Raw genomic sequence first — 13229 nt, 5'->3', positions numbered from 1 at the left:
AATGTGGTATTCAAATTTTTTTGATGTTTTATTAATCTCTGTCTTTAATCAATTAGCAAGTTAAGCCAATTAAGAGATATAGCACCTTCTAAAATGGTTTTGCCACCTTCTCTAAAGGTCTTGCCCCTCCTGAGAGGCAGCATTTGAGCATTTCAATGGAATAGGTGTCTGCTCTGCTGCAGAACTAACTGTTTCCATAGCTAACACCAGCAAACAGATGAAGCCAGGGACCTCAGGTGGATGTATAAACAATGGGATCGGGAGCAGCCCGGGCTAGCCATGAGGTGAAAAATGTATCTGGAGGCTTTCAATAACTCAACCCCATACCTGCAATAATACATTGGATAAACGTGAAAAACAGCTGCAGTAAAATGTAATTATACTCCACCTTATAAATCGTTTGTCACATTGTAATCCATTGTAATCCATGATAGCCAAGTACCCCTGTCCCTGTAGCGGATGGGTTTCCATTTTGTTTGCGCCTTGAAAAAAAAGAAGATTTCCCAAAGCCTTGGCAACATCTTATGTACACAATACCAACACATTATTTCATCATTCATCCTCACATTTTGTTTTTGTTTTCCTCACACAAAATATTTGTCAAAAAGGAGTCAGCGGTTTCTTTTGTCCAGACTTGCCTATACATCCCTATTCTGAAATCCCACTACATCAATGCAACAGCAAATCACATTCACCACACTGCATATCATTAACAATGAGTTTTAAGAGTGAACACCGAATTACGAAAGCTTGAGCATTTGTAATAGATTAGAAAAAAGTTGTAATAACTGTGAGAACACGAGCAAGTAAAATTTCCCTTGTGCATTCAATTCTAGATGTATTCATATTCAAGTCGGGTTTTGTATCTTTTCAATTCCCACTTGCAAATGTTATCTGTGATGTAATCACACAGCGCTATATTTCATTTCCCAGCTTACACTGACTTAACAAATATAATATTATACATAATTATTTTAAATATGTGCTGTTGAATCTTGGCTCCTGTGAAAGAAAGAGTAGCAACCAGAGCAGATTTATCCTACAGTAGATCTAGCCGTCATCTACTGTATCTACAGAGATACATTCCCTAAACTACATATTTTATGATCAGTCATTTCACATTATCACTTGACCACTGTCATTTTTTATATGACTGGACGTTGTTCTACAACACATATGAATGATGGGATTCAGTCACTAATAAGGAAATGGGCTTTGAAGCTTGTTCCAGATGTGGGGGAAGTATTTCAAAGCTGGACCTGCTCAGTATGCTTTAGATTTGTTTGTAGAAGTGGGCTCAAGTGGGCTCACAAGTGGCACAGCGGTCTAGGGCACTGCATCTCAGTGCTAGAGGCATCATTACAGACCCTGGTTCGATTCCAGGCTGTATCACAACCGGCTGTGATTGGGAGTCCCATAGGGTGGCACACAACAGCCCAGAATCGTCCGAGTTAGAGTTTGGCCGGGGAAGGCCGTCATTGTAAATAAGAATTTGTTCTTAACTGACTTGCCTAGTTAAATAAATTAAATAATGTGTCTGTCAGATATTTTTGTCCCGAAGCAACCATTTATATACGGCCTAACTAAAGCCATGCTTTTTGGACTTATTTGAGGCATTTTGCTTTTACCGGTATTTCCAGCATTATGCACTAGGTTTACTGCAGGTAGAGGTAATCCTGAGAAATTACACAAGCTGTTTCCAATCAATCAATGTCTGGTTGTGGGTGTTTGGTAGGGGGATCGCCTATGCCAGGGGAGGAGTAGCTCTGCTAATCTTAATTGCACAAAGCCTATTATTTGGCAGGGAATACTATTTATAGATCAGTGACTCTTCACCTCACTTTTCACAAGATTATCCTCTTTAACGGACACAGAAGATGTAGCAAAAACTGGGTTAATTAGGGCAGTTAAATGGGAGAGTCAATGAAACGAACCATGGAAGTATATTGTAGCGATTTCAGGGGTACCCCTGCCCGGGACTCAAACCGGATCCAGCAGCTGTCAAGCCAATCTCTTGAAAGGGCGCGGATTGATTACCAGGGCCCGGTTTCCCAAAAGCATATTATGAACTTAGCCTTTGCTACATTATACAGTGCATTCGGAAAGTATTCAGACCCCTTCACCCTTTTCCACATTGTTCCATGTTTTTCCTAATCATTCTACACACTAAACCGCATAATGACAAAGCAAAAAAAAAAAAAAATCCTACATTTTTGCAACAAAAATATCCATAAATACCTTATTTACATATGTATTCAGACACACCCCTGTCTATATAAGGTCACACAGTTGACAGTGCATATCAGAGATAAAACAAGCCATGAAGTTGAAGGAGACAGGATTGTGTTGAGGCACAGATCTGGGGAAGGGTACCAAAATATTTCTGCAGCATTGAAGGTCCTCAAGCACACAGTGGCCTCCATCATTCTCAAATGGAAGAAGTTTGGAACCACCAAGACTCTTCTTAGAGCTGGCCACCCGGCCAATCTGAGCAATCAAAGGAATATTTATATATGAATAATGTTGACTACCCAACAGAGAGCCGCATTGGTGACGGTGGAGTTTTGGTATGTTGACTACCCAACATGGCGTATATTTCCCTGGCTGGTTTGGGCTCTGAGCGCCGTTCTCAGATTATGCTTTTTCCGTAAAGTTTTTTTGAAAACTGACACAGTGCTTGCATTAAGGAGAAGTGTATCAAGTTTCATGTATAAAAGCTGTATCTTCATCAACATTTATTATGAGTATTTCTGTAAATTCATGTGGCTTTCTGCAATATCACTGCATGTTTTGGAACTACTGAATCTCACACGCCAATGTAAAATAAGATTTTTGGATATAAATATGAACTTTACCGAACAAAACATACATGTATTGTGTAACATGAAGTCCTATGAGTGTCATCTGATGAAGATCATCAAAGGTTAGTGATGAATTTTAATCTCTATTTGTGCTTTTTGTGACTCCTCTCTATGGTGGGAAAAATGGCTGGGTTTATCTGTGACTTGGTGGTGACCTAATATAATCGTTTGTGGAGCTTTCGCTGCTTTCGCTGTAGCGGAACCCCAGTCCTAGACAGGTTAATGAGTCCACCAGATCATAGGCAGTACGGATGACCAGGGATGCTCTCATGATAAGTGTGTGAATTGGACAATTTTCCTGTCCTGTTAAGCATTCAAAATGTAATGAGTACTTTTGGGTGTCAGGGAAAATATATGGAATAAAAAGCTGAAAAGAAAATCGCAACATGTTAAGTTTCCAGAAATGTTCCATACCAACAAAAAGCTGATATCTCAATAGCGTGCACACATTTGTTTACATCCCTGTTAGTGAGCATTTCTTATCCACCTGACAGGTGTGGCACATCAAAAAGCTAAACAGCATGATCATTACACAGGTGCACCTTGTGCTGGGGAGGGTAAACGGCCACTCTAAAATGTGCAGTTTTGTCACACAACAAAATGCTACAGATGTCTGCCGTTTTGAGAAAGTTTGCAATTGGCATGCTGACTGCAGCAATATCCACAATATCCTCTGTTGCCAGAGAATTTAATGTCCATTTCTCTACCATAAGCTGCCTCCATTGTCGTTTTAGAGAATTTGGCAGTACGTCCAACCAGCCTCACAACCGCAGAACACGTGTAACCACGCCAGCCTATGAACCAGCTGAATAATCTCTGTACAAACTTTCAGAAACTGTATCAGGGAAGCTCATCTGCGTGCTTGTCATCCTCACCAGGGTCTTGACCTGACTGCAATTCAGCGTCATAACCGACTTTAGTGGACAAATGCTCACCTTCGATGGCCACTGGCATGCTGGAGAAGTGTACTCTTCAGGAATGAATCCTGGTTTCAACTGTACCAGGCAGATGGCAGACTGTATGGTGTCATTTGGGCAAGCGTTTTGCTGATGTTACGTTGTGAACAGAGTGCACCAGGGGGGCGGTGGGCTTATGGTATGGGCAGGAATAAGCTACGGACAATGAACACAATTGGATTTTATCTATGGCAATTTGAATGTACAGGGATACCGTGTCGAGATCCTGCCGTCCATTGTCGTGCCATGCAGCCACCGCCATCCCATCATGTTTCAGCATGATAATGCACGGCTCAATGTCGCAAGGATCTGTACACAACTGCTGGAGGCTGAAAATGTCCCAGTTCTTCCATTGCCTGCATACTCACCAGACATGTCACACATTGAGCATGTTCGAGATGCTCTGGATTGACGTGTACGACAACGTGTTCCAGTTACCGCCAATATCCAGCAACTTCGCACTGCCATTGAAGAGGAGAGGGACATTCCACAGGACACAATCAACAGCCTGGTCAACTCTATGCAAAGGAGATGTGTTGCAATGCATGAGGCAAATGGTGATCACACCAGATACTGACTGGTTTTCTGATCCACATCTAACTTTTTATTTTAAGGTATCTGTATTTCCAGTCATGAACTCCATGGATTAGGGCTGTAAACTGTAACTCAGTAAAATCTTTAAAATTGTTACCTGTTGCGTTTCTATTTTAGTTCCGTGTACATTATTTTCTTTAGGAATGTAGTGAAGTTAAAATGATCAATGAAATATAAATTGTAAAGTACAGACCCCAAAAAAACAACTAAAGTAGTACCTTACAGTATTTATACCTAAGTACTCTCCACCACTGTTGTCAATGAAGCTAGCTAATAGTAGCTAGCAGGCACAATGTACAGACAGGCCATATTAGCTAAATCATCTATCAAGTTACTGGAGAGTAGCGACGTGTGTGTTTTGGTGACGTTTCGCATTTACAGCTTTCTCACTATCTCTTACCAGAGTGTGCATCTGTTATATATCATTTTATATCGAATCATAGCACAAAACAAGTTGTCGCGGGACACAAACTGCTCGTGTATAGGTTTTGAATTTTGGAATATTGACAAGTGGCCGTGTGGATGCTAGTGTGCATCGTCTCAATTGTCAATATGACCAAAACAGTGGCAGACTTGAGTAATCACTGTCAAACACATCAATTGCGTTGTCTTATGTAAACATGTCCGAGTCCAAGGCGCTGTGAAATGGTTAGGTCTGTCTCACTGTTTGAAGGTTCGCTGTTATGATTGGATAGAACGTAATTAGTGCAGCGTCATGAAGGTTTTCCCTAGGTGATACAATCCCGTGTTAGTGGGTAAGGGACATGATTGTAATCCAAACCCAACCCTCATGTAAATCGTGAGTTACACAAATCTCACAAAACTGTTTTGAAATATACTGACTTTGGCTCAATCCCAACAGTTTGCAGTTTGAAATGTAACCGTCGCAATTCCTTCACATGTTTCTTGCAATTTCTATGGGATTAATGATTAACAAGTGGAAGCAATAAAAAAATGAAAACCCCTATTCTGAATTAATATTTATACCAAATGTTTTAAGGTCTACATAGATCGGCTACATAGCTACCAATCCATAGGAATGCAGGTATTTTTATCCTCTACTACACAATAAGCAATAAAAGAGTTAGCTAGCTATGTTACTTCAGCTGCATTGCAAGACAAATATCTTCAATCGCTAACGTTAACGTTACTTCAATAAAGAACAATGACAAGTCAGACTTTTATTTTTTATTTTTTTAAGGAGCAAGTCAAGTTTACAAAATGTTTCATTCAATTTCCAGTAACGTTAAATGCTTTAGCTGAATTCTTTACTTCCACTGGGTTTCACAAGATGACAGCCTTGTTTTCTGGTTTGCTCAGGAGTTCCTAAAACATTAAACAGGACAAATTACAATTCATATAACTGTGAACTGCACACATAGAAAGCTAAATGCATAGCTAGCTGGTCAATGTTAGCCAGATTTTTGAAAATTAACTTAATGACAAAAAAATGTGCATTATAATTTGTCTCTACAGCTAACATATTCCTATTAACTGTAAATGATTTGTTATAAAGTTATAATTCCTTACATTTGCTTCAATCCTAGTATTTTTCTCATCCATTACTCTTCAAGCAACTCTCCAGGGTGGGTTGGGTTACAGAACATCATTCTCGATTAGCTTTGTTTCGAGGGCCAACTAGAGGGCTATAAAGGCACTACGCCTCGATCAAAGTTTAATTGGATACCATTACGACTCGATGACCAAAATTATCCTACTTCCATTTTTTAAATACATTTGAGCACTGGAATAAAGGTTCCTGACTAATATCGATGTGATAAAGACCGTTTGCAACCCCCAAAATTGCTGCAACTTACAAGTATGTTGGAGAGAATCAACTTGAGCAAAGTGATGTGTAGAATCCATAAAAATACTATTCCCGGACAAATAATAGGCCTTGTGCAATTAAGATCCACCCACCAAACACACACGCACAACCAGACATTAATTGATTGACTGATTTCTTCGGCGCACAGAACAGGTAGGCTGGTTTCCTATACTCCTTCGTATGTGTCTTCTCTGCAGAGATCCGCGAGGCGTTCAAGGTGTTTGACCGTGATGGGAATGGCTTTATTTCCAAGCAGGAGCTAGGCATGGCCATGAGATCCCTGGGATACATGCCCAACGAGGTGGAGCTGGAGGTCATCATACAGAGACTGGACATGGACGGTGAGACATGCACACACACACCGACAAAAATACTCAGGGGCACGCACACAGGCACACACACAGGCACCCACATGGGTATGCATACACGCATTCATATGTGCTCGCAAACACACTAGCATAACAGATGTCTTCGCCCCACTGTCATCAACAGGTGATGGTCAGGTGGATTTCGAGGAGTTTGTCACTCTCCTCGGACCCAAGCTGACAGCAGCCGGAATGCCTGACAAGTTCCACGGAACCGACTTTGACTCCGTGTTCTGGAAGGTAAGTAAGCATTACCCGCGACAAGCTGAAGCAAAGGCTTCTGGGTGATCAGGATGCTTCGCTATAGCTGTCATCTATCTATCAAATTATTTATCTATCGCGTTTATCTAAGTCTTTTTGACTTGGAACAAAGACAAATGTAATTGCCAGATTTGGTTGGACGGTTAATAGGACAGTGCCATCCCTTTTCTACGCTTGTCTTATTATCAAGTGAAGTGAAATCTATGTAGATGTAATCAGGCATTGATTCTGTGACAGTTTCCCAGATAATTACCCTCCCATATTGACAGTAATAGGAGTCACCAAGTATTTAGAGACTGATTTAAGCTTCCCTTGGCAATGTCTATGCCTAAGCAGTGTTTTTGTGTTCAATCTAAAACAAACACACGTTGTAGTGTGTGTATGGAAGTGTATGTTCCCAAGTCAAGACAGTCATTCAATATGTCACACGCATCAATGGGCAGTGTTGTGTTGTTCTCTCAGGCTAGAAAGTCCAGGATCAACTTACCATTCCCAAATCTTAACCATATTCATTGGGGTGAAAAACATAAAATCATCCTTGAAACAGTATCTCCACCGTAGTGACAACAGCTCGTGATTGTCTGTGTGTGTGTGCTTGTGTCCAGACTGACATGCAGAAGCTGACGGTGGAGGAGCTGAAGAGGCTGCTGTACGATACGTTCTGCGACCACCTGACCATGAAGGACATCGAGAACATCATCATGACCGAGGAGAGCCATATAGAGAACCCAGGGGCCTGTCAGGTGGATATAGACAGTAAGGGATCTTATAGTACACACTTTGTAGTAGACACTTTATAGTTCACACTTTATAGTTCACTCAGAACATGGCGTCTCAGGTGGATATAGATCGTAAGAGACTTCTTGTACACACTATAATACACTGTGTATAATTGTTTTTTTGAGACAGGCATATAGATTAACTGAGAGGGAGTAACAGGTGAGAGATATGGAAAGTTGACGTGGTGGGAAAATGCATAGCCCGGAGGTAGCTGCGTTATATGTACAGTAGCTCTTTTCCACTAAAATACCTTCCTTATCCTCTTGCCTCCCTTCCCTGTCAAGCAGCTAGTCCAACGCAGCAAGTCAAGCAGACCTGTGTACGCAAGAGCCTGATATGTGCTTTCGCCATTGCTTTCATCATCAGTGTCATGCTTATCGCAGCCAATCAGGTGCTGCGGAGCGGCATGAAGTAGACGGGGACACCTATGGCCTCCTGACCCTCTGAAAGAGACTAATGTAAGACACCTGGACAAATGACAGAGGAAAAACTTCTAAACAACAACCACAAACACAACCATGACCACAACAACAACAACAACAACGACAAAAACAACAACAGACAATCAAACCAACATTAAAATAAAACTGAAAGGAAAAGAATACTTGGCTCTCATCCAATTGACTTCATGGGCATATTTCCCAACTTGCTCCTTCAACTCCTTTCTGAATTGAACCCATTGAGACCCTACTATGTGGGCCTGGAGGATGACCATCATCTGTGCATGAAGTGCATGGCTTTAACCAGTCGTCTCTTGAAACCTCTGTAGAAGTTATTATAAGTGTATATCCATATAACTGTGTAACAAACATAGGTGTGTTTTAAATCACGTATGACCAACTGTGACCACTTTTGTTAATGGAGTTGGGGTCGGAGGTCAAGGTGTCAGGTTAAGGACCAAAGTTCAGTGGTCAGGGGAGGGAATGGAGAATGTGTTTTTCTGTACTGTGTACCAAATAATATGTCATGATAGGAATATTTCACAGTTCTGCATGAACATAAGGGCTGTTTAGTGGACTACATGCTCGTATTGTAAAAGTAGTTTGTTGGGGAACTGTTCGTATCGACGTACTGTGGACTATTAACTTCACTGAGCACCCCATGATGATCATCATAGTAGATCTTACTGCCAATGAAAAACAGCTCAGACGTGATGGATTGTATTAGCATATCACTGAGAAATCCTACAGTATGTTATTGATATGTGTTATATGTGCATAGCCTAATGCAGTTAGCTTAGTGGTTAGAGCTTTTTGCCAGTAACCGAGAGGTTGCTGGATCAAACCCCCGAGCCGACAATGTACAAATCTGTCATTCTGCCCCTGAACAAGGCAGTTAACCTGCTGTTCCCCGGTAGGCTGTCATTGTAAATAAGAATTTGCTCTTAACTGACTGGCCTAGTTAAATAAAGGAATACATTTGTTTTAATTAATATACAAAGAAGAGGGTTGTTAGCTCTGTATAAGATGAATGATGGAATGTATTTTGTGCTCCTTGGTCAGTCCTATGTACATGGCTATATTGAGCAATAAATCATGAGTATACATATCACATGTTATATCACATCATCACCGGCCAGACATGATCTATATAATCCTTTAGGCTCATCTATAGGGCAGCCCTGCACTGGAGAATCAAAGTATGAGCAATGACCTTCAATCTGCTTCTGTCCCATGGTAGGTCCTTGTTGTCCTTGGGATGCACTACTATGAGATAAAAGAACCAAACAAAAATAACTATCATCTTTAAAGGACCTAAACAGTCTATCTGAAACTACCAGGAAGTTAAACAAGACAGGCTAAGTGGGCGGGGAGCTTAAATTCATGAGCTCACCATGACTGACAGCTTTTTGAAAGCTCTATGTCAAGCAACTTGGATGTTTTGAGCAGTGTTGCAGTAAAATCATCTCAAGCACATTTGGTGATACACAAAGCAACTCAAACAACGTTTTTATACATCTCCCGTTTGGAATGTCTCTTGTGATGCGGTTTACAGCAGCACTGACGAATTTGTTGGCTTTTGTTCCATGCTGGCTGAATACCTAGCTAATCAGTAACGAACACCAGACACGGATGAATGGGGAAACATATATGTAGCTTGCCAGAGATGAAGAGGGTAAACTTTTAATTATATTTACTAACACCTTACAGTCAAAATGTAGCACCAGTAGAGTAGCTATCTACAGTGGGGCAAAAAAGTATTTAGTCAGCCACCAATTGTGCAAGTTCTCCCACTTAAAAAGATGAGAGAGGCCTGTAATTTTCATCATAGGTACACTTCAACTACGACAGACAAAATGAGAAAGAAAAAATCCAGAAAATCACATTGTACGATTTTTAATGAAATTATTTGCAAATTATGGTGGAAAATAAGTATTTGGTCAATAACAAAAGTATATCTCAATACTTTGTTATATACCCTTTGTTGGCAATGACAGAGGTCAAACGTTTTCTGTAAGTCTTCACAAGGTTTTCACACACGGTTGCTGGTATTTTGGCCCATTCCTCCATGCAGATCTCCTCTAGAGCAGTGATGTTTTGGGGCTGTTACTGGGCAACACGGACTTTCAACTGTGGTTCCACCCCGTGTGGTTCTGGGATTTTGCTCACCGTTCTTGTGATCATTTTGACCCCACGGGGTGAGATCTTGCATGGAGCCCCAGATTGAGGGAGATTATCAGTGGTCTTGTATGTCTTCCATTTCCTAATAATTGCTCCCACAGTTGATTTCTTCAGACCAAGCTGCTTACCTATTGCAGATTCTGTCACGCCCTGGCCTTAGTATTCTTTGTTTTCTTTATTATTTTAGTTAGGTCAGGGTGTGACAGATTCAGTCTTCCCAGCCTGGTGCAGGTCTACAATTTTGTTTCTGGTGTCTTTTGACAGCTCTTTGGTCTTGGCCATAGTGGAGTTTGGAGTGTGACTGTTTGAGGTTGTGGACAGGTGTCTTTTATACTGATAACAAGTTCAAACAGGTGCCATTAATACAGTAACGAGTGGAGGACAGAGGAGCCTCTTAAAGAAGAAGTTACAGGTCTGTGAGAGCCAGAAATCTTGCTTGTTTGTAGGTGACCAAATACTTATTTTCCACCATAATTTGCAAATAAATTCATTAAAAATCCTACAATGTGATTTTCTGGATTTTTTTTCCTCATTTTGTCTGTCATAGTTGAAGTGTACCTATGATGAAAATTGCAGGCCTCTCTCATCTTTTTACATTGGAGAACTTGCACAATTGGTGGCTGACAATTTTTTTTGCCCCACTGTAGCTATGTGAAACACGCCCCTCTGCAAACACATCTTCTTCAATGTTGGTTACAAGGCAGAACATATGTAGGTAAGATAACATCATGTTACCATTGGTGTAATAAAATGAGAGTTAAAGGGATGTCACCATGTACCCTTAATAATGATTCCAAGTGTTTAACATGGGGGAGGGGACCAGTAACTTTATGATAAAACGTTGTCAATGTAGAAGCAACAGTCATTTTTCATACTTTGGTCATCATAGTTTGATGACCAAAGTTTCCTTCAGATATTTCATGGAAAACTTGATTAAGAGTGTTCATGACCATTAAGGCACTGCTGAAACATCAGGTTTCTATCCTCTTTCATTCTGGGACTATACCGCAGCTATACTGAACATCACATGGCCCGTGAAGCTCTGCAATAAAGCACTACTCCATGTCCGTGTAATATTTACGCTATCCCAGTGGTCTTTAAAGTGTTCTGCATGTTTGCCAATGTTGCCATTGAATGACGTACATGAATACTGAGAGAATCTGTATACATCTGTAAGATACAAATGCCAACCAAAGCTATGAAAGTAAATGACTGTATGTAGTTAAAGGTCTCTTACTAACCACAAGATAATGAACATTTAATAGCTCATCACTTGGGCCTAGATTCAATCAGTTCCAGCGCTAGCCAGTGATATCCGACAACTGCACAGCAGTTTCATTGTTTTGTTTAGGTGATGCCTGAGGTGTAACTGTGCTGGAGCTATCAAATTGGTGAGCCGCTGCTCTTGTCGTCATTGTCACATTTGACATTTTACAGCACTGTTAGGAGCTAGTAACAAAAGCATTTCGCTGCACCCACCATAACGTCTGCTAAACTGTGTACGAGACCAATACACTTTGATTTGATACCACACCCGTCCTTAAACTCCCACCTGTGTTATAAGTTCAGAACGAGAAAATGTAGCCAGAATAGAAAAAAATGACACTCAAATTGAAAATCATTGAAGTAAATAATAAGGATTTATACAAAAAAATATACATTACAGTTCAAAAGTTTGGGGTCATTTAGAAATGTCCTTGTTTTTGAACGAAAACCACATTTTTTTTGTCCATTACAATAACATCAAATTAATCAGAAATACAGTATAGACATTGTTAATGTAGCATACCACTGAGGTGATGGAATAATGATTACTGTCCTGTCTAAAAACAGTCAGGACAACAATTATCTCATGTGCATGAGCATTTTGTTAAAAGCATCAAGGTCGCAAGAGGACATAATACAATTGCACATTGTCAATTTACATGTACTTTAAACAAATTGTACTGTAAACAAATGTAGCACTTTGTAGTACTGCGCAAAACATACTTGTCTGTGTTTTGAATAGTTACTCTTTTGTACATTTTCCTTATATCATCAAAAGAATGCAATGATAAAGAAGAGTAGATGATGACCCCACCTAATTTGTTGTTACATTTAACTGGTAAATCTGTTGTTGGTACATTCAGTTTGTGCGACAGTTGACTACACTGCTTAAATATCTTTCTTTTTTACATATTCTAATGAGACTACAATATGTTGCCCTTTGAAACCGAGGGTCTGGAGAAGGTTGTTCCACGACCTGTTACTTTGCCTTATCCTCTGAGACACTTTGGCATTGTACGTTTAAATAAAGTGTAAACGAAACATAGTTTATTGTCAAAGCAAAGCTGTACAGAAATAGAAACCAGTCAAATATTTATTTTCTTTTACAGATGAAACAAAACGTGTTGTAATGTATAAATGTTGAGTCTACCGAATGTTCTAGTTCCATTCATTATATTGTAATTTGATACTTAATGTTTCTGTATCTTGCAAAAACATGTTACTGTATATTTTCCGCCCCCTGTGACATATGTTCATTGATCACACCAGATGTCTGTCTGTCTTGGAATGGTATTTCACATAAATAAAGTATATTAATGCACAACTATTGATGAGTGAAAATTACAGAAGACCTACAATCATAACACTGTCTTTGAATGATGACCAGCTCTATGAAGAAGCACTGTTTGACATTATGACATTTCAGATAGTAACTCAACTTAAAAACTGATGTGTTTTCTTGGGTTCAGTAGATTTATGGATTGCTATTATATCCCATCTCAAGTCGCCTCTTGGCTTTCCAGAGTCTCTAGGTCCCAGGTGTGCAATCTGTCACATGTGGTTTAAGACCTTAGGTAGCATGTCCCTTTGATGATGCTTACATTGCAGTATCACTAGTGGGCACACACATTTGATAGTCAGTCCATATTGTATATGTGAATCCCAGCTGATCACACTGATGTCTGTTGCCATCGTTC

The 13229-nt window shown here is 40.1% G+C and overlaps 1 protein-coding gene across 3 annotated transcripts in view; it reads left to right on the top strand.

Annotated features, from left to right (window-relative positions):
* The window catches only part of LOC129853876 (calcium-binding protein 7-like), a 59254-nt gene extending 46395 nt beyond the window's left edge, over positions 1-12859 (top strand). For all 3 annotated transcript variants that reach the window (XM_055920345.1, XM_055920344.1, XM_055920343.1), the window contains 4 exons: positions 6437-6580; positions 6732-6844; positions 7471-7621; positions 7933-12859. In XM_055920345.1, the coding sequence (XP_055776320.1) occupies positions 6437-6580; positions 6732-6844; positions 7471-7621; positions 7933-8060 (536 nt within the window). In that variant the 3' untranslated portion in view covers positions 8061-12859. The remainder of the gene's footprint in view (positions 1-6436; positions 6581-6731; positions 6845-7470; positions 7622-7932) is intronic.
* Positions 12860-13229: the final 370 nt, after the last annotated feature.

The sequence above is a fragment of the Salvelinus fontinalis genome, chromosome 4 (genome assembly GCF_029448725.1).
Source record: "Salvelinus fontinalis isolate EN_2023a chromosome 4, ASM2944872v1, whole genome shotgun sequence".
Classification (NCBI taxonomy): domain Eukaryota; kingdom Metazoa; phylum Chordata; class Actinopteri; order Salmoniformes; family Salmonidae; genus Salvelinus; species Salvelinus fontinalis.
Note: the sequence above shows the minus strand (reverse complement) of the source record. Positions and strands in the feature narration are given on the sequence as shown.